General features: G+C 43.7%; 1 protein-coding gene across 4 annotated transcripts in view; it reads right to left on the bottom strand.

Annotated features, from left to right (window-relative positions):
* Positions 1-24,466, bottom strand: part of scaf1 (SR-related CTD-associated factor 1) — a 40,005-nt gene that overhangs the window by 4,754 nt on the left and 10,785 nt on the right. For 2 of the 4 annotated variants that reach the window (XM_020521945.2, XM_020521944.2), the window contains exons 2-11: positions 22,441-22,558; positions 16,310-16,431; positions 15,445-15,520; positions 14,162-14,289; positions 13,445-13,581; positions 10,997-11,133; positions 5,821-9,897; positions 4,151-4,224; positions 2,468-2,731; positions 768-896 (exon numbers count right to left, since the gene is read on the bottom strand). In XM_020521945.2, coding sequence (XP_020377534.1) covers positions 768-896; positions 2,468-2,731; positions 4,151-4,224; positions 5,821-9,897; positions 10,997-11,133; positions 13,445-13,581; positions 14,162-14,289; positions 15,445-15,520; positions 16,310-16,431; positions 22,441-22,534 — 5,238 coding nt within the window. In that variant the 5' untranslated portion in view covers positions 22,535-22,558. The remainder of the gene's footprint in view (positions 1-767; positions 897-2,467; positions 2,732-4,150; positions 4,225-5,820; positions 9,898-10,996; positions 11,134-13,444; positions 13,582-14,161; positions 14,290-15,444; positions 15,521-16,309; positions 16,432-22,440; positions 22,559-24,466) is intronic. The other 2 variants (XM_020521946.2, XM_048617431.1) reach the window with 2 other exon arrangements.

Consider the following 24,466-nt stretch of genomic DNA (forward strand, 5'->3'; position numbering starts at 1 on the left):
TGGTTTGCCTAGTCTCTGCTGTCAATTCCTTCTGTGTATGAACATTACCCTCTTTCATCGTCAGGGGGTGACTGAAAATTACAAACCCGCACCAATTTAGGAGTTCCCTATCACAAAATTCTTGCCACGTTTGGCAGAAGAGCGAGTCTTGAGAGTATATTCACCATTAATAACTCTTATTACATCAGCTCGAGCTACAACCAATGTCAATTGCTCCTTCACTGTCACTGGGTCTGAATCCTGGGACTACCTCCTTACCTGCACTGCGGGTCTCACCACAGTGTGTGGACTGCGGCGGTTCAAGAAGGTGCCTCACCACCAACTTCTCAAGAGGCAACTTGGAACTGCAATAAATGCTGGCCTCCCTAATGAAAAGGTGATGACTTTCTTCAGAGACCAGTCATATTCAGAAGGCGAAAACTATAAATCGCACAGGTGGGGCTCTGGCAGGTGGGGCCCTTTGGAAACTAGGATCCAATAAAGTTTATTTTTATTCTATAGGAGTAAATTACTGCAGATGCTACAACCTGTACTGAAAACAAAAAAATGCTCGTGATCACAGCACATCTATAGATGCTGCCTAACCCACTGATCGCCAGCAATTTTTGTTTTCAGTTATTTTTATTCTGCTTCAGTTCTAACACTTAGACCAAGAGAAAGGGAATTACTGACTGATAAATTTTGGATTGAGTTGGGGAAGGGTGTTATAAATCTCACCATTTTGTGTCGTTGCAGAAAATGTCCATTAACAGTTGTGAAGTGCTTACCTTGTGTACTGCTTTGCGGAGAATATCTTTGTAATCATCCTTGTTGATCTCCTTTTTCTGATAGAAGGGTTTGATGGCCAGTTTCACCTCCTCCACTGCACGCTCCTGCGTGTGCAGCTTCTTCAGGTACTGCGACCAGAGGAGAAACACGATCAGCATGCATCCTCTCTCAGGGAAGCATCTTGCTTAGTTTGCCCGAATAGCTCAGCCCTAACTGGGCAACCCTTCTCTGAACGAGCACAGACTGGTTAAGCACGGGCATATTTTATAACACTATATACATCATCGATCCGTTAAAAAAAACTTGTACTGGATGGGGTGCAGAGGAGATTTATTGTCTGAATGGAGCATTTCAGTGATGAAGAGAGGCTGAAGAAGCTCAGATTGTTTTCTTTGGAGCAGAGAAGATTGGAGGGAGACAGGGGATTCTCAAAGAGGTGTGTAAGATGATAAGGGGCATGGACAGGGTGGATAGGAAGCAGCTGTTCCCCTCAGTCGAATGGTCCAGAACAAAAGGGCCCACTTTTAAAGTGAAAAGCCAGGGGTTTCGAGGGGATTTGAGGAAAAGATTTGTCACCCATAGAGAGCTGGGGGTCTGGAATGTACTGCCTGGGAGGGTAGCTGAGGCTCATCAGCACTTGAAGGGTCATAACATTCAAGGCTGTCGGCCTAGTGTGGGAAAGTGGGACCAGTGTAGGGAATAGTGTATTTGTCGCAGTACAGACACGATGGGCTGAACAGCCTGTGCTGTATGATTTGGGAGGAAAAAGACAAAGTAGAAAGCCTATCCATTGCTTTTAACCAAAACCGCCTTGTGGGAAAGATTCAGTGTGGATAAGGAAATCAATGAGCTGCAGATGATAAACAGGAACGGAAGGTGAATGATAGAGGGAAAGATAAAGAGTGGGGAGTGGGATAGAAGAAAGGGAATAAAGGGGCCAACAATGAGAGAGAAAAGAGTAGAATAATCTTATAGTCTGCAGCAGTTTGAAGAATGAGAGTTAATCTTGTTGAATTATTAAGAGGGATTGTCAGGGTAGATCATGAGAAGTTTTTTGCCCCTGGCTAGACCCCCATCTCAGGATAAGGGCTTAGGCTCTTCAGGACTGAGATCAAGAGAAATTTCTCCATGCAGAAAGTTATGAACCTTTGCCATTCTGTGCTCAAGGCAGCTGTGCATGTGGTTAAGAACATCCATGAGAGAAAGACAGAGAGAGAGAGTGTGTTTTTTGGGCCTAGGAAAATCAAGAGCTATGGGAATAGCAGGGTAGACTGGAGATGAGGGTGATGATCTGTTGTGATATTTAATGGTGGAAAACGCTCAAGGGAGCATTTAACTTACACCTCCAGTTTCATATGGTCTTACGAGTTGTTGATTAAATGCTGTGTCAAAACAGTGTGCTCATTTGGGTGAAGGAGAGGGGCTAATTCAGTGTGTCTGGTGATGCCTCACAAGTAAAGCTTGTTTGGGGTGAAGCGTTGCAGCGTTTTTCATGAAATTGCCCTTGCCTGCTGTTATGCCAATGCCCTTACAGGAGAGTAGTAACTGTAGGTTGAAGGTATGAGGTTGACCAGTACCATCTACCTATCCGCTCAACCATCCCCCACCTCACCTGTGCTTGTATCAAAAATAAGAAATAGCATTCTTCGTACATGGGCCAAACATGGGGTATTTCATCGAGGTCATGCAAAAGTCTTACCCTGTCGCTGTCCATATTGCTGTCAGTGCTGGTGGTCCCTTCCACCTTGCTGGGCTCTGTGCTCTCCAACGTGCTGTACAGCTTCGCGGAACTGGTAGTCGGGGGCTGGACTGTAGAAACTGACAGTGTAGGCAGCCCTGCTGAGCAGCCCAACATTGACAAGGAGCCTTGGCGGAGAAACCTGGGCGCCGGCTGGGTGGCAGGAAGGTGGGAAGAGAGGCTGGTCGACACTGGTGGTACGGGGGGTTTAGTCTGGCTGAGAATCTATAGGGCAACAGAGCAGTTAGAAAGGATTGGTGCGTGCCTCGTAGACTATTGAGGTTTCTTCAACACAAGAGCTCACAGATTGCAACGTCACAATACTCAGAGTCGTTACGAGGCACAATTCAGACAATCACATACCACAAAAGGCCATATGCCCCGCTCGCTTGTGCTGGCTTGGAAAGCATTGCTCTATCGGCCCCTCACCAGCCCTCCACGTTTCACCCAAACCCTGCAAATTTAACGTATTAACAACAAACAAAACTAAAAGTTCACGTCAACATGCCTCAAAATCATCTAATTCTTATTGCTGCTTTGAATACATTACAGCCACTATCTTCATCAGCAACTGTAAAAACTGATGGGTCCATGATCACAGAAAAACACCACAAACTGAGCCCATGGGGCAGGATGCCAAACCTCTGCTCTTTCTTGCAGAGGATCTGCATTGGCATTTGCTGCTCTGTATCAACAGTGGAAGTCCTGTAGAGTTCCTGCCTCTGAGGCAGCCTGGATTCAAGGCCCAAATCTAGAATATGAAGGTGAATTCATAACACGACCAGATAAGTTGATTTATCAATCATTCCAACACACACCAATGGCTGGGGGATATGAACGGTGCAGATTCCTGGTCAGCTGGGATGACGGAGAGAAAATTGGAGCCTCATGATGCACAGCAGGAAAAGGTGCAAGCTGCCATAGCAACTTGAGGACTCCCAGAGTGAATTGTAACACCATCATCATACTATCAAGTGCAATTTAGGTACATTATCAGATTCTTTTTCCAGGGAAATGGCTCTTGAAATGTTCCTCAGAGCAGTGAGGAGGCACTGACCCTTCAGTAGACAACACACACATCGTGAAAATTCCCAGTCAATTGCTTCACTAAGGCTTGTGGCCTTAACTAAAGAAAGATGCAGTAGCAGTGTATGGGTATTTATGCAGATGTAAGAGTGGTAATGCCCCCGACTGGTTATCCAGAGGCCCAGCCTATTGTTCTGGAGGGCTGTGGTTCAAATCCCAACATAGCAGCTGACGGAATTTAAATCCAATTCATAAATCTGGAATTTAATGCTAGTCTCAGTCATGGTGACCATGAAGCTATGATTGATTGTTATAGAAACTTGCAAAACATAATGTGCTTTAGGGAGGAAAATCTGCTGTCCTTACTGGGTCTGGCCTACATGTGATTTCAGACCCACGACAATGTGGTTGACTCTTTTAATCCCTTCTGAAATAGCCAAGCTAGCCACTCAGTTAAAAGAGCACTTAGGGATGGATGACAAATGCTGGCTTTTGCCAATGATGTGCACATCCCATGAGATAATAAGAAAAAAAACTTTATTCAGAATTAACTGCTGTGTCACTCATCAGAGAACCTGGATGCAAAATATTTGGAGCTGTCAGTTACAGCGACATTACCTGGGTGATTGCTTGAATAGAATCCTGGGCCTTTGCTCGATTGGCTTCCTCCATCTTGAACAGCAGTGCAGTAACTAAGAACCAAAACACAAGGATCATGTTCCAAAATTATACTGTTCAAGGCACAAATGGCAGTCTCAGAACTGAATAACCAACAGCAGGACTATCGGCAGAGACTGCAGGCAATACATAACTGGGGCAACAGAACTTTCACACGTACTCTGGCTGCTCTCCACAGCATGCAGGGATTTGGGCAAAGTTTGACCACTTTTTCCTTGCCCCATTTCCCTAGACTGGAATTCCCAGTGGGGCTGCACTGAGCAGAGATAGAGAGACAAAGGATAACCTTGGCTCAAAAGGTAACTGGTTAAATACTTGAAGGGAGAAGAAATTGCTGAGGAAAGGGCATATGAAGTAGGACGAACTTGATATCTCTACCAAAAAGCCAACCTAGCACAATGGGCCAAATGGCCACCTTCTGCACTACTTTCTTCTATTATTCTGAGCAATTAAACAAGTGAATATAAATTTCTTCTGGTGGTGGCAGCAGGAGGCACAAGTCAGTATGGTGATCAATGTTGGAAGTGGCTCCTCAAGTTAGACATTCATCTCACATGTTGTAGCTCTGCTCAACATATGTCTCAACAGTTAAAAAATCAGGCTGTTTATTATTGTACATAACACACACACACATCAGGGTCTTGTGGCACAGTGATCTTTGGACCAGAGGGTCCAGATTCAAGTCCCACCTCAGGAATGGACAATGCCCAAACAGGTTAATTAAAATAAAGGTGCTTCCCGTCTCTGACCTCCATTTGATTTTATATTAAAAAAAGTGACCATTCAGTCCATTGTGTGTGTGTGTGTGTGTGTGTGTGTGTCAGCATGTTGATCGTCCTATCTCTTTCCCCTCCCAAAGGGGAGTGTTTAATTTCTCATGCCAAGTGACCTGCAAATACAAACGTAGGCATCAAAAAAAACCCACAAATGCCATGTTATTAGCAATTTGCAGAATGAACTGATCTTGGGAAAATAAAATATCAACTGTGATACAACCTACAGATAACAATCCATCTCAATGGTCCATTGCTCTATCTTGGAGCTCTACCTGACCAGATACGGATGGAATTGTCCAGCTCACTGATGTACACTCTGCAGGTACTGGCCACGGCCAGTACAGTTGCCTCCCACACTCACGTCCATGACTTCCTGCCAATGTGCCTGGTCTTTGGAGTCCTTTTAACTCAATGCTTCTGACTGCCACTAAAGTGAGATGTCCAGAAGATAACTTGCATGCAACAGGAGATGAGGCCTACCCAGGCACATGCAAACAAAGCATTGCAACTGAGTGAGACAAACCCAAAGAAATCTGACTGGGAGACTTTCCCAAAAACAATCACTCGATGGAGACATCAGACACCACCTTTGGCGGGTTAAACCTCATGCCAGGCTGAAATAATACCTTGAGGAGACATCAGTGAGAGGAATGAAAAAAAACCACTGATCTTAAGAATGGTTCCTTTTCTAACACTGGATTCATTTTCAGTTCAACCAGAAATGCTTGCACGTCAGTCTGAAACACAGGATCATTCAGCTTGGTTTTGTGTGGCACATGGTCAAAGACAGACTTCATTAGGACTCCTCACCTAGACTATGCAAAGATCACTTACGTGCTAACATTCCTCCACCGGTTTGGAGATCCCACGACAATGGTTTGCTCGGTGCTCTCGGCTTGTCTCCATTGACCTTCGAAGTGTCGCTGTGCTCGTGATAGTCCTTCTGTTGCTGCGGAGGGGGTGGGGGAGGGGGCTGGTGGACAGTTGGCTCCTTTGGTGTGAAGGCAGCCTCCAAGGGCTGGGGGACACTCTCTGAGATCTGAGAGAGGGGAGACAGCCCCTGCTCCACCGTGTCCTTTGTCGGGCTCGGGAGGTTGACCTTGTCGTCAGACTTCTCTGACGAAGACCACGACAGCTCTTCCTTGATCCTGAAGGGACTGGACTCTTTGCTGCTGCTACTGCTGCCACTGAGAGTCGCTGCCTTCTTCAGTGCCGTTTTCGGCTTGGCTTCCTTCTTCTTCTTCCCGGAGCCCTTCACCTTGGTGCCAGCTGCTTTTGTTTTCTTGGCCGTGGAACGGGGCTTGGTCACGGCCTTTCCCTTTGGCGCTCGCGAGGCCATGCCTTTGCTCTCCGAGCTGTCAATTCGGTGCCGGCCAGGCTTTGAGTCATGGATCTGGTCCTCGGTCTTCATGAATGGCGATCTGCTCTCCCTATCGCGGCTGAATTTCACGCCAATCAAGCCTCCCCCTTTCCCACGGTCATCCTTCATTGAGGCAGCGCAACTCACCCCGTCTCGGATTAGAACAGCTACTTTGGATTGGAGCTTCACTTTCCTCGGCACCTGTTTGCTTTCCTTGGGCACAGATTTGACCTTTTTCCCAGACTGGCCGCCAATCAAATGCTCTTTCCCCTTCTTCTCTGCCTTCAAGCTATCCGACCCTGTTGTCCCCTTTTGCCCGTCAGTCAGCTTTTTCCTTCGCTTCTCCTTGCCCGACTTCTCATCTGCATGAGCTCGCTTTCGGTCTTTGACTTTGAGGAGTTTTGTACCAGGGTCTCCTGTTCGATGGCTTTTTTCGTGACTGCTGCGCCTCTCGTTCTTGCTCCCTTGCCCCTTTCCAGGAACCCTGCTCTCCTGCACGTGGTCCCCAGCCTCAACATCAGAGAAACTGTTCTCAAAGCCCAACTCGTCTGAGTCGTACATGGCTTCCCGGTTTGGAGACAGAGCTGCCACCTCCATTGGATCTTCTTGGTCTTCTAAAGACTCACCTGGATTCACAGTAATGGTCCTGGTAATTGAGCGAGCTTTAATTAAGATATCATCATCGTTTAGTTCTTGAATGGAGGGGGGAACCACAATTCTGCTGTCCCGCCTTCCTTTTGCAGTCTTCTCGTGTTTCTTTTCACTTGGGGGGTTTCTCTCTCTACTTCTGTCCTTCTCTTTCTCGTTCCTTTCTTTTGATCTTCTTGGAGAAGGGCTAAGTGCTCTCTTCTCCCTCTGTGACCGCTCTTTGGATCTGGACCTGGACTGCCTCCGGCGTTTCACTGCTTCCGGTTCCCGGTGTTTCTCTTTCTTCCTCCTTTCCTTTCTTGACTTGCTGCTTGACCGGGAACGATGGAATGACCCGCTCTCCTTTGACTGGGGCACACGGCTTTTCCACCTCTCAGCTGAAGCCCTCAGAGACCCGATCGCTGATACGCTAGTGCTGTTGGACGGTGACCACGATCTCGATCTACGATGCTCTCTAGAACGTGTCCGAGACCGAGATACCTTATGGCGTGACCTGGAATTTGACCTCCTTCGCTCCCAGGATCTGGATCTGGATCTGGATTTTTTGCGATGGATTCGCAACCTGTTTCTAGATGAGGATCTTTTACGTTCCCTCGAATGGGACCTGGATCGTTTTCGATCTTTTGACCGAGCCTTTTTGTGCTCTCTCTTGTGCTTTTTCCGGCTGCGGGAGCTGGATTCTGAATGCGACCCAGACTGGGTCTTGGACTCTGCTGGCGACCTGGACTGTTTCACATACCTCTCCCTCTGCTGGTTTGTCACTTTTCTTCGCTGATCCACTTTCTTGCGCCCTCCGTCTGCTGAGTTCTCGCCCAGATCTATCTGCAGTGCCCCTTCATCAGAATCGGCGTGCAGAGATATAAAATCATCTCCTTCAACTCCCCTCAGACGCTCAAAGATTCGTCCGCGACTGCGAAAGGTTCTAGCAGGGCTGAAGTTCTCTTCATCTTGCTGCACGATCTCGCCTTCTTCGATTTCAGAGTCTTCGTATTTACGTGCATCCTCTGGCCATTTGGAAACATTCACCGTGAAAACAAGGTTGTCTTTTCTTTCAACAGTACGGCGGGATTTGTGGTGATACCTGGAGGCAGAAGCAGACTTACTTTTGTGCTCCGCCTTTGAATGCACTTTGGAATCAGATTTATCCTTCCGAACCACTTCAGTTCTTGACCGCTGCCTCGATGCAGACTTGGATGTGACACGGCTGCTTGAGCCTGATTTTGCCTTTAACCGGCTCTGGGATTCCAGCGATTCCAGTGGCTCAGAGATGGTCCTTTCAGAGTTTTTCTGATACCTGGGGGCACCGAGTGAATCTGCACCTGTTTCTTGTTTAGCTGTTTCCAAGGGGCCAGAAATGGTCTTTGCTTCAAGACCCAGTTCTTTTGTGTGTTCATTTTTCCAAAGGTCTCCCTCCTGCAAGGAGCAGACTAAGACTTCTTTCTGCGTCGATTTCAAGGAAAGCTTCAATGTTTCATTCTCAATTTGTAAATTGGGATCCGGACTCTGCATTAAACTATAATCAATTCCAACTGGTGACAGCAATGGCTCCTCATCTTCAAACATTGCATCGCTAGTTCCCTCTCTAGCCAGTTCGTTTTGAGACTGAATATCATTTTCTGAGTCAATAGATTCAATTTCTTGTTGAGAGACAGAGTCCAGCTGAACATTGATCTGCAGTTTGGAGTCACTTTCAAATTCATTTTTGATCGCACAGCTTAACCCTTCTGCAAAACCTGTCTGGAGTTCAGATTCCAAATCTCTGTACTCGGGGGAGCTGTAGAGGTCAGGTTCTAGACTGGATTTGACCACATTCCCACAGTCAATCTGCAGTTCCACGTCTGACAGAGCACACGTTGTTGATTCTGGTGACTGATCTTCTTCGTACTCAGGACTCTCACAATCCTCTTCTTCAGTTAGTCCCGCATCGCTAACAATTTTCAGCTCACCTTCTGAATCATCTCCTAATGGGCTTAAATTGTTAGAACTTGCAATGGACCCTGTGGGATCAAAAGGGTCGTATTTCTCCTCATCCTCTTCCTCTTCCTCAGCTTCCTCCTCACCGTCATCCAATTCAATCCTGTCTTTTGGGGAAAAGTCACCACCCATAAACTCTCCATTGACGTTCTCCTCATCAGTTGGACTGAATGGGTCATACGTATCGGGCCCCAATCGACCGTCGGAACAAGTAATCCGATTTGTAACGTTCTGCTGGCAAGGGACAGAGCTGGATTCAGCCTTTTCCGGACATGTTTGAGACACACTTGATGAACTTGATTGGTTCCCTGAGTTGGAGCACCCACCTCCATTCAATGGTCTTTGTTGACCATTTGAAATACCACTGCCATTCCCAAGAACCAGGCCCCAGTAGGCTCCTTCAGAGCATTGAGAGCTCTGGGAATCACCCACTAGCCTTTTTAAAGGAGAGTCTGACGATTTTTGATCTGTGCTAGGATTTGCAATTTCACCAAGCCCACTGCTTCTCTGAGATAGACAGTTGAGCTCCACGTCCAACAGATCCAGTTTTCTCTTCATTCCCAAATCCTTATCTGGGGAGAAAACTGGGGTTCTGAAGTCTTTAGTCACTGGCTGACTACCTGTCTCTGTCCTTAGTTCTGTGTTTCTCATTCTAGAGATCCCCAAAGTTTCAGTTTCCTCTAGGCTGCTCATGTTCCTCAGCAAGCCTGGTCTCAAAAGTTCCAAGGATGCTGGTGACAACATATATCGATCCAATAAATGCAATCCTTTGTTTGTCTTTTTAACGTCATGGGACTCCACAGATGGGGTTGCATTGTCTCTTATGCTGGACAGACCACCACTGCATAAGCAATCTCTGTAAGGTAAAGTTTCTCCCAAGATGCTGTGAAATGGTACCCTCTGTGATGAAGACGGAAGGCTGGCAGACACTGCAAGGAGAAACGCAAAACATACATCAGCAACTGACTCATCAGAAGCCATCTCTTTACTTACATGCAATGCCCTCCCCTCTTTTTTTTCCTGTAGAGGGTGATTTCTACTTGTCTGCAACTGCATGGTCATAGTCCAGATCCTTAACGAAGATGTCAGACTTTGTGTGAGAACCAAGGAAGTGAATGTTGGTGATCTATTTGACCACAGAGAGCACTTAATTTCACCCTCACCAGAAGGCACCAAACACATCATTTGCTGTTGGAATTATTAGATGGTAAAACACCTAGCCCAGAGACTTTGAAGTCAAATGAAATCTTCTGACTGCACACTTTGGTTGAAAACAGCCATCTCAGTGGAGACCAAGAATTGAATTGAGGTCTTTCTTGAACCATATAGTTTAACACTAGAAAATATTTGCCTTCTGTTACATGATTATACAGGAGGAATAATATTAAAATAATATTAAATTTTTTTAAATGTAGATTTCCACGATACTTAACTAAATATAGTCCACGTAAAACTTATGGTACAGAAACTAGCCTGATATATGTTGTGACTATAATAGCTCTGTGGAGCCTATTTATTTGCACAGGGTCATCTTCAGCATGTAAATGTCAAATTAACAGACAACACCATGTGTAGTGAGTGGGGAAGGGACAATGCAGAGAACCATGGTATGGTTGAGATGAGAAGTGTGAATGGTTTCAAAGGGAAGCTGGACAAACAGAAAAGGAATAAAAGGATAAACTACGCTGACACGAAATAAGTTGGAGCAGGCTTACATACAGCATAAGTGCTAGCATAGACTGGTTGGGCCAAATGGCTTGTTTCTGTGATGTAAATTCCATGTAATTCTGTACACCTCCCCCTGCCAATATTACAGTACAACAAATAATTCAATGCTGAACAGCAACATTCACACCTTGAGGGTAGCATGTGTGTGGTGCAACACACTTTGCTGGTCTACCTGAAAGATATCACAGTGCATCAACTCAGAGTGATACAACCCAATGACAGGTGTCAATCACCCTGAGTCATTTCCTTTGCAGTGGGGTGGGGGGCGGTGGAAAGGAAAGAAGAAAGGCCTTTCCCCACCTGACTTTTTGTATCTCCAGGCTCGATCTTTCTTAAGCGTAAACCCTGGGTGATGTACAACGCGGATCCCAAGACTGGAGATGCCATCCTCTTGCAGGTCGCTCGTGGCCTCTGTGCTTTCCGACTCCAACCTGCTACTAGGACACACACCAATGCAGACGTTAAAGAACTCCAGAGATAGTAGGAACTGCAGATAACTCCTACTGGAGCTAAGTTCAACCTCACGGAAACAAAGACCACCAACTTAACCAATAAAATTTACTCACAGTCAAGGAGCTCCTGACCTTGCACCATGTTGCCTAATAAAAAATGACAAGTGCCATTTCTCTAATGATGCAGTGTATTCGGGAAATATCCAACGTGGAACTGTGCACTTACACAGTAATAGAATGCAAGCATTCGGCCCATGACAGCAAGATGCGTTTGTATAGGACCTTTAACCTAACAAAACACGCCAAGCTGCTTTGCAGCAGTTATGCAGAGAGATAGGTCAGATGGAAGAGGGAGTTTTCAGAAACATTTTAAAGAAGGAAATTGAAGTAAGACCGAGACAACTGAAGGCACAGCTGCCAGGGAGGTGATGAAATGTGACGATTTCACAAGGCCTGAATTAGAGGAGTGCAACTGTAGGATTATAGGATCAGAAAAGATTCCAGCTATAGCGTATTCTGCTATCTCATTATGTTGTGGTTGATTGGCACCTTAACCCCATCTAACCTCGATTCCAAAACATCCAAAATTTTGCAGAACAAAAATCTATCAAGCCCAATTCTGAAATGTACAATTTGTTTCCAACGTAGAAAGATATTTTTTTAGGAGAGGAGGGGGAAGAGAGTTCCAGATTTCCACTCCCCATTGTGTGAACTTTTGCCTCCTGACATCGCTCCTGAACTACTTGGCCCTTGTTTGAAGATTATGTGCCCTTGTTTTGGACGCCCCCACCAGAGAAAGTAAACTTTATGTACCCTGATCAAATCCTTTAATCAGCTTACACACATCAGTGGCATTTTTTCTATCTCCTACAGCAGTTACTCCAAAGAATTTGAGGTGAAATAGTCAGTCACTGTGCTGAAGTGAGGGCAGTTTGTTTATATAGATTCTCTATAGATTCCTTCCCTCACTATCTCTGTAATCTTTCATACAGCTTTATCACTGCACTCCTCTAAATCTGGCCTTTTGATCTTCATCACTTCACCACTGATGGCCATGCCTAGGTCATAAGCATCGTGCATATATTTCTGAAATTTACATCTTCCAAACGTCCAACTATCTCTTTATGTAACTGCTGTGAAACACTAGATTTACTGGGTTATAGGTGCTATATAAATATGAGTCATTGCAGTTGTGGCTTTACTGGGCAGCATTCTCACTTCTTAGTTTCAGGAGTTGTGGGTTCAACTCCCCACTCAAGGGAATACAGGACAAAATCAATGTATGAACCTCAGTCCAGTAAGGAGGGTTTACTGCACTTGTGAGACCTGCTGTCTTTGAATGTGACACTGAACAGCTCTCCCAGGTGGAATACAAGATCCCATGATCACCAGGCAGCTGAAGGCATGGCTGCCAATACTGATCTTCCCCCTGTTGCTCAGGACATTGGTGGATACTGGATTCTGTGTCCAGTTCTGGTCTCTCTGTTATAGGAAGGATATTATTAAGCTGGAGAGGGTTCAGAAGAGATTTACCAGGATGTTGCTGGGAATGGAGGGTTTGAGCTATAAGGAGAGGCTGGATAGGCTAGGACTGAGATTGGGAGGTGACCGTATAGGTGTTTATAAAATCATGCGGGATATAGATAAGGTGAATGATAGGTGCCTATTCCCTAGGGATGGGGGGATTTCAAAACTAGGGGCATATTTTTAAGTTGAGAGGAAAAAGATTTAAAAAAGACACAAAGGGCAACTTTTTTACACAGAGAGTGGTTTGTGTGTGGAATGAGCTTCCAGAGAAGTGGTGGACGCTAGTACAGATCCAACGTTTAAAAGACATTTAGATAAGAACATTAATAAGAAATGTTTACAGGGATATGGGCCAAGTGCGGGCAGGTGGGACTAGTTTAATTTGGGATTATGGTTGGCATGGACTGGTTGGACCAAAGGGTCTGTTTCCGTGCTATATAACTCTATAACCAATAATATGAAAAAGAAGATGGTCTGATAATTGTCTCACTATTGTTTATTAGCACTGGCTGTGTGCAAACTGGCTTTGTACCCAAAATGACAACAGCAACTGACTCAAGATAAACTACGCTGTAAATAGCTTAGGAACATGTTGCATGGTGGATTGGGCTCAAAAGGTTGAATGGCCTACTCTTGCTCTTACGTTGAGAAAGGCACTAAAGAAACGCAAGTTCTTTGATTCTTCCTTTGCTTAACAAGTGTATGCATAAGGGAAAAGAGGTAGTAGCATATAACTCAGCAATAACGAGAGAAGAAATGTGATTCTTACAAATAAGAGGCTCCCGTATCTGCAACAGGCTCAGGTTCTGGATTCAGCCGTGTTCGGAAAGTGGCTCCATATGTGGATCCGATATGTTGCAGTGCACTGGTGAGGTGGGACAGTAAAACAGACACCACTTCCTTCTCCTTCATTGGAAAAAGGAACAGTAAAGAGTACAGGAGGTCAATCCATAGCACAGCCTCAATGATGGTGGAAGCAGACAGTGTTAAACACAAAACTGGATAAAAGTGCAATCCTGCAGACGCTGGAAATCTGAACGAGAGTCATATCAGACTGGAAAGGTTAACTGCTTCTCTCTCCACAGATGATGCCAGAACTGTTGAGTTTTGCCAGCATTTTCTGTGATTGTTTCAAAAGTGGATAGATTTATTTCCAGAAATAACGCCTTGGGAATCCAGTACATGAATAATTTAAGACGTAATGTACAGGAAGTGGAGTTTGGGAAGAATAAGCGAGTTTGGACTTAGCATTCCCGAAAAACTCTTGTACTGAAGGTTGTCCTCACAGCATCTCTGGGTCTGTCATACAGTCACTGACAGAGACTGATCACTGTGATTAATCAATGATTCGTTATCATAGTATCATGTGACCATGAGAGTATTAGAAAGTGAGAATGCGGGACTATGGTTTTTGTCATCCAGCAATTCTTATGTTTCTAGGATGTGACAATAGATTAATAGGCAACAGGCAGTTCCAATATCTTACCGGATTCCCATTACCAGTTGTACTGTGAAGACCAGCCACTGCAATCTCTGGTGAGCTCCTAGTGACGGCATTTGAACCTGCTGGTGTGCATGTCTTCCTCCTTCTAATCTGTTTCTGCTTCCTGGAATCTGGGGGAATAGGAGCCACAAACAGAGTCATATAGCAAGTGAGGGCATTCAGCCCATTTTAGCCATGTCATAAGCCTGCAAATTGTTCCTATTCAAGCAGAAATTCAATTCTTCTTTGACTGCTCTATCAGTTTGCACTTCCCTTTCAGATCACCAAAGGAATGTATAAGGGCTATCTCAGAGATAGCTTAATGAAGAATCATATTTATGCTTACAACATTACTGGGGCTGTGGCAGAATCTGAGATCCCAGAACACATTGTTGGTGTTTACTGCAGGTTTGCGTGGTGCAATGGGACTGCATGTGTATTTACACTTCTATACACATAGACCTTTAATAAGTCAACATGTAGCCCCGCAGCACTAATGCTGTGCTGTTACCTAGACTGTAGTGAAGAATAATGGTTGGGATATGACATCTTCACATAATGTTTACTTGAGTGCTCTCAGCCATACAAACGTGGGTTTTGAGCTTTCAAATGCATACTATAGCAGCATGTACACAAACCAGACACTGGTAACGGGAGAACAATTAGGGATTGTTATTAAAAGCTGGCCTTGCCAGCAACACTCCACACAAAAAGGCAGTAATTCCAACTAGAGATATTAAATAAGATTAACACACAACACAGATGAGAAATTAAAATTACAGATTTCTCCACCAAGACACAGGTGTCAATATCTACCTCAATCGCTAATTAATTACATTTGCTATTCCTGCTATAGGACATGGTTGTTACAAGGCAGCTATGTTGAAAACTGAATACTTCTCCCATTAGATTAAGCTTCAAAAGTTGCAGATTCCCACATCTCGTTAAGCAGCATCACACACACACTGGACAGGAATGTCCCTTCACAGACATAGAGCCCCATTCAGCCCCTGTTGCTTGGGCATCAACTCCATTACCTTTTGTGTCTTTGTGTAACACCAATCTATTGATCTTAACTCCAAGATTTGAACTAATCCATCATCAATACTGTACATACAGGAGAGTTCCAGTTTTCCACCAGCCTTTTTGAATGAAGAAGCATTTTCTGGTTTCACCCCTGAATGCCTACCTCTAATAATTCAGATAATAATCATCCCCAGACCTGATCATAGAAGGGTTTTAACTGCATTCAAGCTCGTTTGCACTTTGCGAAAGGTTATGCGTACCTCGTTGACATGTTTTTCCACAGTCATTTGGCTGTCGAGTGGCTGCATTCAAATCTCTTAAGTGCTGCAGAGTGTTCTGGAAAATAAATCAGTTTTTGTTTGACACAGGCTGGTCTGACAGTACACACACACACACAGACACACACCAAGTTACTGTGACTAATGATATGTTAGCTACAGTATCAGGTCAGTGTTGCTATGGCTCACTGAATTGCATTCCCGTCCCAAAGTCAGAAAGGTATGGGTTCAATCCTTCTCAGGAGAGTTCAGCTCAAAGTCTAGGGTGGCAGAGCTGAAGTGCGGAGGGACAGCTGCAATGTTAGAGTTACTGCTGTTCAGGTGAGAAGTTAAACCAAGCTCTGTCAGGTGCATGTATGAGACCCTGTGGCATTATTTCGAAGAACAGTTCATTTTACTGTCCTAACAAGTGTTGATCCCTCAGTAAACAGCAGAATAGAATATCTCCTCACTGTCTTATTTAATCTTGAATCTTGCTGCATTCAAACTAGCTGCTCTAATCCCAACATTCTAACAGTGACTAACTTCAAACACCGCTGCACTGGATGCCAAGTGATTTGAGATGTGAAAGGCTAAGCAAATCCCACAAACAGCAATGAAATAAAGACCAAAAAGGCTGTTTTATGAATATTAATTGAGATTTCAACAGTGGCATAGAAACAGGGTTGTACATCCCAGCACTTGTTTGAAATAGTGCCATAGGAGATCCAGTCTAACTTTCTAACCTTCTGACTGAGAATGGCCAGCCAAGTTCAATCACAGACTGAACATCAGATCTGCAGCTCCCCGAGATAGCGGTAATTCTCCAAGATATCTGACTGCACAGCATTACAACGTTAAACATTACCTTAACTTGCTGCACACACGGCGGGGTGCTACAGTTAGCCCGCATCGAAGTGTTGCACTCGGTCCATTTATCGAGTGGGCTCCTCCCCAGTGGCTGTAGGATCAGCTGTACCTGCTCAGCACCTGCAACACACGGAAACAAAGCCATGGTTTAAAACAACATCAAGCAAACCAGGAATGTGGGCAATGGCCACCTGATAACTAATAATGAGACAGCTTACTTTTATAAACTTGATTTTGAAGAAATCGAAGGAGACATTGGTAGTAAGTTGAGGAAGATAGTCAAGGAAGTGGTACAGTGCAATTCTGACACCACATCTTTAGGAGGAATATGAATCATGGAGGTAATGCAGCATAGATTCATCAGAATGATAGCTGAACTCCAACTATTTAATGATAAGGAGAGATTAATGCAAATTGAAATTTAGAAGATTAAAGCAAGATTTGATCAAAGTTATTAAGGGGAACAGATAGGGTAGTTAGAGAGGAACTATTTCCGCTGAACTGATGGGGAGATAGAGATAAACTGTTTCCGCTGGTTGGGGAATATTGGATTAGGGAACATGGCCTAAACACTGAAGACAGAACTTTCAGGAGCAAAGCAAGCAATGCTAGTACACCATAAATGCTGTACAATTTTGAAACTCCCTTCCACATACACAAGTTGATGTAGGATTAATTATTAATTTTAAATCCGAGATCAACAGATTTCCAATGGTATGTAGTGATATGGGGTGAAGGCAGACATCTGGTGTTAGGTCACAGATTGTTCAAGATCTTACTGAGGGGTGGAAGAGACTCAAGGTGGTAAAAGGCCTCATCCTGCTCCTATGGCTCGGACAAACTTTTTAAAAAATAAGGCTAGTACAGATATAAAAGAAATACTGAGGCTGCAGAAAAGCCTGGAAACCCTCTGCAGAATTGGCTGCGTCTGTGGAGCGAAGCAGCATTTCAGTATTTTCTATCTGTTAAAAATATATAAGAGATACACAGATAACACAGTGTGGAGCTGAAGGAACACAGCAGGCCAGGCACCATCAGGGGAACAGGAAAGTTGATGTTTCGGGTCGAGACCCTTCTTCAGAATTTCTGAAGAAGGATCCCGACCCGAAACGTCAACTTTCCTGCTCCCCTGATGCTGCCTGGCCTGCTGTGTTCCTCCAGCTCCACACTGTGTTATCTCTGACTCCAGCATCTGCAGTTCTTACTATCTCTAAGAGATACATAGTTGGTTTGATGTGAGGGGATTAAGGAATGACAGGATTTAAAGAATTATGATGAAAGAGATTATTACAGAGCGTGTGACACAAAACTGGGTTATTTGGCCCAATAGTCCAAGGCACCTCTAATCATCCCACCCTATCAACATATCCTTCTATTCCTCTAACAGAAACGGAAATTCTGGGAAAACTCAGCAGGTCTGGCAACATCTATGGACAGAGAGCAGAGTTAATGCTCTCAAGAAGGGTTGCTGGAAGGGTTGCTGGACTCAAAAACATTACCTTTGCTTTCTCTCTGTAGCTGCTGCCAGACCTGCTGAGTTTTCCCAGCAATTTCTGTTTTTGTTTCTGATTTCCAGTATTTGCAGTTCTTTGGTTGATTTTTCCCCTTCTATTCCTTTCTCTCTTGCATTTACCCAGCAATCTTTTGAACACGTGTATAATATTTGTCTCTAATACTCCCTGTATTAGTGAGTACACACTCTAGGATAGAAGCTTCCCCTTATCTCAGCACAGGAACTATTGGTGACTTTTACTTATGGCATCTGGATTCTCCGTAAATAGAAAGATCTGTTCCCAAATTGACAGGATGGACACTAAATGCATGTTTCCTCTTGTGGAACAGATTGAAACTAGGAGACATAGTACAAATTGTCTCCAGTTTACAGACTCAGAGTCATACAGCATGAAAACAGACCCTTCAGTTCAACAAGTTCACGCTGAACATAATGCCAAACTAAACCAGTCCCACCTGCCTGCTCCTGGCCCATATCCCTCCAAACCTTTCCTATTCATGTACTTATCCAACGTCATTTAAATATTGTAATTGTACCCACATCCACCACTTCTATATTGGAGATGAGAATTGTTTTTCTGTCAGCCGGTTGCTAGTCTGCTAAATTCCTTTCTTCAGGGAACAGTGGAAGCAGTGCCTTTGAGTACTTTTAGGACCAACTTAGACAGATTCTTGACTGGCAAGGGAGTTAAAGGAAAGGCAGTAGACAAAAAAGTAAAGGCCACAATCAAACAAGCCATGAACTCATCAAATGGCAGAACAGGTTCAAGGAGCTGAAGAGCCTAATCTTGCTCCTAATTCAAATATCTGTATATCCATAGGTCTATCCTCATCATCTTAAGGACCTTTATGCTCCCTCTCAGCTTTTATACTGACAAACAAACAATGACACCGTGTTTACTTCTTTAATTTTTATCATGACGGAATAATATTTCACAATAGGAAAGCTGTTCTTGAAGTATGTGCATCCTTGTAATATTGGTCCTTGTTTTCAGAGTGTGGATTTCCATCTGAAAGTTGATGCAGTGGGGACTGTTGCATAGAGCAGCACCCAAGGGTCTGTTAGTATATCTCTGCATGAACTGTGTACGGTTCGTGTGCTACAGCAGGGAACAGCAAGAATGGAATTGTCCCTGTGGCCCAGTTCAGGTCTCAGCACTGTCTCACAAACAGCATTAACAGATTCTTCTGAGCAGGCTTCTACTCTTGTCCTCTCCACCCTGCAGTAGATTTCAAGAGTGAGGAGAATGAAAGTAATTACAGTTCAAATGGGATTACACAGCAGGAGTGTTTCCAGCATAATCGAAGTTTCTAAAAAGTCATCAAGTGATCTCAGCAAAGGATGTCAGTGCCGGAGAACTGAGCATGTTCAGCATTCCCAGGTCACTGGTAGCATGGTTAAATGTGGTGCAGAGCTCCCAGTACTTTACACTATCATCAGAGGAATGTCCAATATTTTGGGGGTCAGTTTGCTCAGTTGGTTGGATGGCTAGTTTACGATGCAGAATGATGCCAACAGCACGGGTTCAATTCCTACAGCAGCTGAGGTCACAATCCAGGTCTCACTTTCTTAGCCCTGCCCCTCGCTTGAGGCATACTGACCCTCTGGTTAAATCCACTATTTGTTTTGCTCTAATGAGGCAGCAGCCCTATGGTCCTCTGGAACTATGGCGGCATTTTAGTGCGCAATGTGACAGCTATCCACATCTCTCAGTAGTCCACATGTGCAGTAGCCTGGAACGTTTTACTATGTTTAGCTTGTATATAAATGCAAGTTATTGTGATTCCACCCAGTGGGACTGCTATTTCTTTCCTTTTGATTGAGAAATTGAGCTGAAGGATTAAAGCTTATAAGACAGGATGGCAATGACATTGGAAAGAGCAGAAGTGATGAGACAAATCAGGAAGTACTAGTCAACTGTGATGCATAGATTGTAAAAACAAAAACCTATAAAAAAATGAAGAAAACTGCAGAGTGAATGAAAGACTGATGTGAGTGAGGTTTTCCTGGTTCTGGAAAGAACAAAGACTGGGTGGCAAGTTTTGATTTCAATACAGAGAATATTGGGGCAAGAGTATTTGTAACTCAGAAACAAAGTTCAGAAGCAAGACATAGCACCATTGATAAAAAAGGGTCTGATGGCCAGGGATAGTATCCCTACCTCGAAGCCAGAAGGCCTGGGTTCAAGACCCACCTCCTCCAGAGATGTGCAGTATTACCTCTGAACAGGTTAGAAATTATCAATAAAAGAGATCAAGGAATCGAGGAGTGAGTAGGAATCATCTTCCAGGCAACCTTTACACCATCCACAAGATGTTAATACAGCCTCTCTCTAGCAATTATCAAAAGAAAAACAAACTACGGTGGATCCTACATATCTGAAACAAGAGGAAATAATGCAGAAAATGCTCAGCAAGTCAGGCAGCATCATCAAGGAGACAGGAATAAAATGATGCAATTTTTCAGGCCAATAGCGTTTTGTCAGATCTTAACATTCAAGTCTGGGATGGATTTGGACTCTGGATTTTTGAGGGTTTCTCATAAAAAGCAGTTTAAAAAATAAAACGCATGCTTCACAAAAGCAAAACCAAAGAGGAGATGGATGGTTCAGACTGGTCAGTGAGGCCATAAAGGACCAATGGTGCACTCAAAGGAAACAGGTGGCTACAATTAATTAGGCTGGGTACAGGCAGGTGTCAACTGAGGTGGTAAGGTTCTGCTATGGACGAAGGCCAACTGAAACTGGATCACGAACACCTAACTTGTTTTGCATAAGCATATAGCCAATGAGCGAAGAAAATTCCATTCTGTCGTATGATCTGGGCTAAATGTGAAACCAGCTCTAAAGGTGCATAGCTCATCACAGAACCTAGGGAACAGTATAACACCAGAACAAACCCAATAAGAATCATATGGATGGCCCTGTGACCAAACACTGACACCATGTGGTTCTGAACCACTACTGCATATCCACCAGCAAGTACATCCCCACTGGTCTGCCAAATGTGATAACAACTTATTTTTCTTTTAAAGCCAAAAACACAGGCTTATATTCCTTGGGGTACAAAGCACATTTTCAAACAAAGGGTGAATAAAATACTTCCACTGGGACTATTCCAATGCAAGTGAAATTCTCAATACTGTTCATATGAGAGTTTCTGATTCAACCCCTTTTGAGGCAGTGATTTCCAGACTCCCACCACCTTCTGAGTGAAAAAATATTCTCTTCAATTCGTCTCTTATCCTTCTACCTCATCCCTAAACCTGAGCGTCCTGGCTATTGACACCTCAACTGATGGAAAAAAAAGTGCCTTCCTATCTGCTCTATGTCCCTCATAATCTTGTATAACTCCCAAACTTCACGACTATAAGAAAAAAACAACCCCAGCCGATCCAATCTTTCCCCATAGCTCAGACCCTCCACAGGAACATTCTGGTACATCTCCCCTCAATGTCTTTAGTGCAATCACATCCTTCCTGTTATATAGTGATCAGAACTCTGCACACAGCAATCCATTCGTAGCCTAACCAGCATTTTATATAGTTTCAGTATAACCTCCTTACTCTTGTATTCTGTGTTTTGCCTAATAAAGCCCAGTATTCCATATGCCTTCCCAACTACCTTATCTACATGTTTTGCTACTTTCAGGGATCTGCAGATATTCAGAACAAGGATCTCTCGTACTTTCCAGCATCCCATCATTCATAGTGCTCTCCCTCCACCCAAAAACTGCTATGGCTTTGGGGGCAGGAGGGAGGAGGAGAGTAGCTGTAAGTGTTAAACTGAGACTGATAGATTTTTAACATAAAACAGAAAGTGCTACAGAGAAGCTCAGTAGGTCTAACAGCAACTGCGGAGAGAGAAACAGAATTTATGGCTCTTCTTTAGAAGATAGTACCCACACCTTACAAAAATCTCAGGGTTTGGAAAGGTGGGTGGATCAAGGTTGTTGTACATTGCAGTTAGCACCTGAAAGGGTTAACTGATGTCATGAGATAAGCTCCAAAGTATCAAGGATCATTTAGAGGAGAACAAATTGCCATTCAGTTCCAGGTCAGTGCTAAGTGTATGTAGCAAACTGTAATGTTTACCTAATCTTAAGTATAGCCTAAGATCTTACAAAGGCCTCTCATGCAACTCAGATGTATTAAGTACTATGTAGCAAACCTACTCCAGTTATGAAAACCATGCCTCTCCTAAAGACATAGTGTTTGTCATTTGCAATAAGTAAATAAAACTAATATCAAACAGGAGAACTGATGGCAATGAATCTGCCCAAAGGACCTCAGATGGCTCCAGTGGAACGAACCACAACAGATACCAGACCAGCAGGGCTAGTAGCTGAAAATATACCAAAATATACAAATCAATTGTCATCAAATTGACTAGAAGACAGACCTGAAGAACTGGATGGACTGCATCTGCTCTTAACACTATTTTCCTCTCCTCACCACTATCTCTCCATCTATTAGTTGACTAGGAATAACCATCCTAACTCAGACAGGTGGAATTCCCATTTGGATAAGGTACCAGAGCGCTACTGATGTTGGTGGAATTAGCACCTTCAGGAGGGCAGGAAATTGGAGGAAATAAAGAAAGAGATTGTTTCTGGTACCTCGCTCCCTGTAAGATTCAGTGCATTGATCCAATTCGGATTCATCCCCTGAGCACTCGTTCTGCTGTGGATCCCGGTTTTCATCATCTTCCATAATTCCAGATCAGGAGAGGAACCACTACAGAAATGAGACACAATTGATAAGTACGGTGTTGAAAGTATGTCATGCTGTTAGTAAGGACAAGAGTGCTGAAGACTGGAATGTAACAGTATTATTGTGCTGCTCAAGGACCTGGCCTTCAAGGCAACAAAGATGTGTCGAGTAAACACAGGATGAGAACAATCAGAGTTTGATTGCTGCAGATTGGAAAATATTTGATAGTTTCAGACTGTAGCTCAGACTCAGTCAGCAGTTGCCAACAGTCACGGTTGGGCCATACACTCTGGAATTCCCTTACTAAACATTTTGGTCTCATTTAAGAAAGGCTGTACATACATTAGAGACAGTTCAGAGGAGGCTCACTCGACTGATAAGCAAGATGGGTAGGGGTTATTTTATGAGGCAAGATTGAACAGGCCTCAGCTTCTTTCCAGTGGAGTTTAAAAGAATGAGGTGATCTTATTGAGACATACAAGATCCTGAGGGAACTTGACATAGCAGATGCTGAAAGGATGATTATTCTTATGGGAGAGACCAGAATGAGCGAACACAATTTAAAAATCAGTAATCACCCATTTAAAACTGAGATGAAGAGGAATTTTTTTCTCTCTGATGGTCATGAGCTCTTGGGGCCTTGTTCCTCGGAGAGCACTGGGGGCAGGCTCATTGAATACTTTCATCTCCTTTAAGGTGGTCCTTAAAACCTACCTCTTTTGGTCCATTATCTCCTTTGGCTCAGTGTCCAATTTTGACTAATAACACTTTTGTGGAACACTTTGGGATGTTTGTGATGTTAAAGGCACCGTAAAATGCAAGTTGTTGGTATATAAAAAAAGTGTGTTTTCAGATCTCCCCTGGCATTGTTCACTCAGTGTCAAAGGATACATTAAAAATAATACTTTAAGTGTGATGACAAACTGCAACAGGAAACCCCATACTTAAAGGATCACAGAACACCCAAAGTCAATAATCTTGTAATGTACAGGGAAGAAAAAATTAATGCAATAGATTTTTAATGATGCACTATTTGCTTCTTGAGTTTCTCAGAATTGCTTCAAATTGCTACCATTCGTTATCACCACCTGTACTTCAACCCAGTTAGGAAAACAGATCGAGCTGTTCCCTCCATACACAATTAAATTTTAGATGAATAAAATCAAAAACTGTACTATGGGTTCTTTTACATAATTGAGACATGGGAAATGTTCACACAACAGGCACTGTTCTTTCCTGACATTCTGCACCAACATTGCTTAACCGCAGATAAATGGTAGTTAGATGAGCTACTGCACAACTTCAATATATAGAGACCCCTTCAACACCCATTCAGCTGTTGGCGACTCACAAGAAACAGCGTACAAGGACACCCCTTCAGGGACGTTCCTGCTAGAGGGTGTGTATAAAGTTTAAAATCCAAGTACCATTAACATGATTTATTCCAGTTGTTGATACCAAAGGGTCTTGGTGTTCTGATTTAGGATTTATCCCTCTCTGAGGTGTCAAGGACAGTCTTTCCAAACTTCCAGTCATTCAAAAGTCAGATAGGGACAAAGCTAAAAGTCAGCAAGAAGAAAAACCTGTATTTTTATAGTGTTTTCACAACAATTAGATGTCTTAAAGCACTTTATGACCTATGAAATGCTTTTGGAGTACTATCACTGCCTAGGGTGCCAGTGTTTAGATGAAACATTAAAATGATATCCCATCTGCTCTCTGAAAGGGATGAAAATGATCACTTGGCATTATTTGAAGAACAAAGAGGAGTTGCAATCAGTGTCCTGAACTATACTTCTCAACATGCACCTAGAGAAGTTTAACTCGTCACGTTTTTCATTCCTGTGCACCAATTGGCATTTCCCCTACACTTGTAACACAAATTTGTAACTAGTTATTTGTAAAGAACTTTGAGATGTCCTGAAAAAGTGA

This window comes from Rhincodon typus, chromosome 37 (assembly GCF_021869965.1).
Source record: "Rhincodon typus isolate 14 chromosome 37, sRhiTyp1.1, whole genome shotgun sequence".
NCBI lineage: Eukaryota > Metazoa > Chordata > Chondrichthyes > Orectolobiformes > Rhincodontidae > Rhincodon > Rhincodon typus.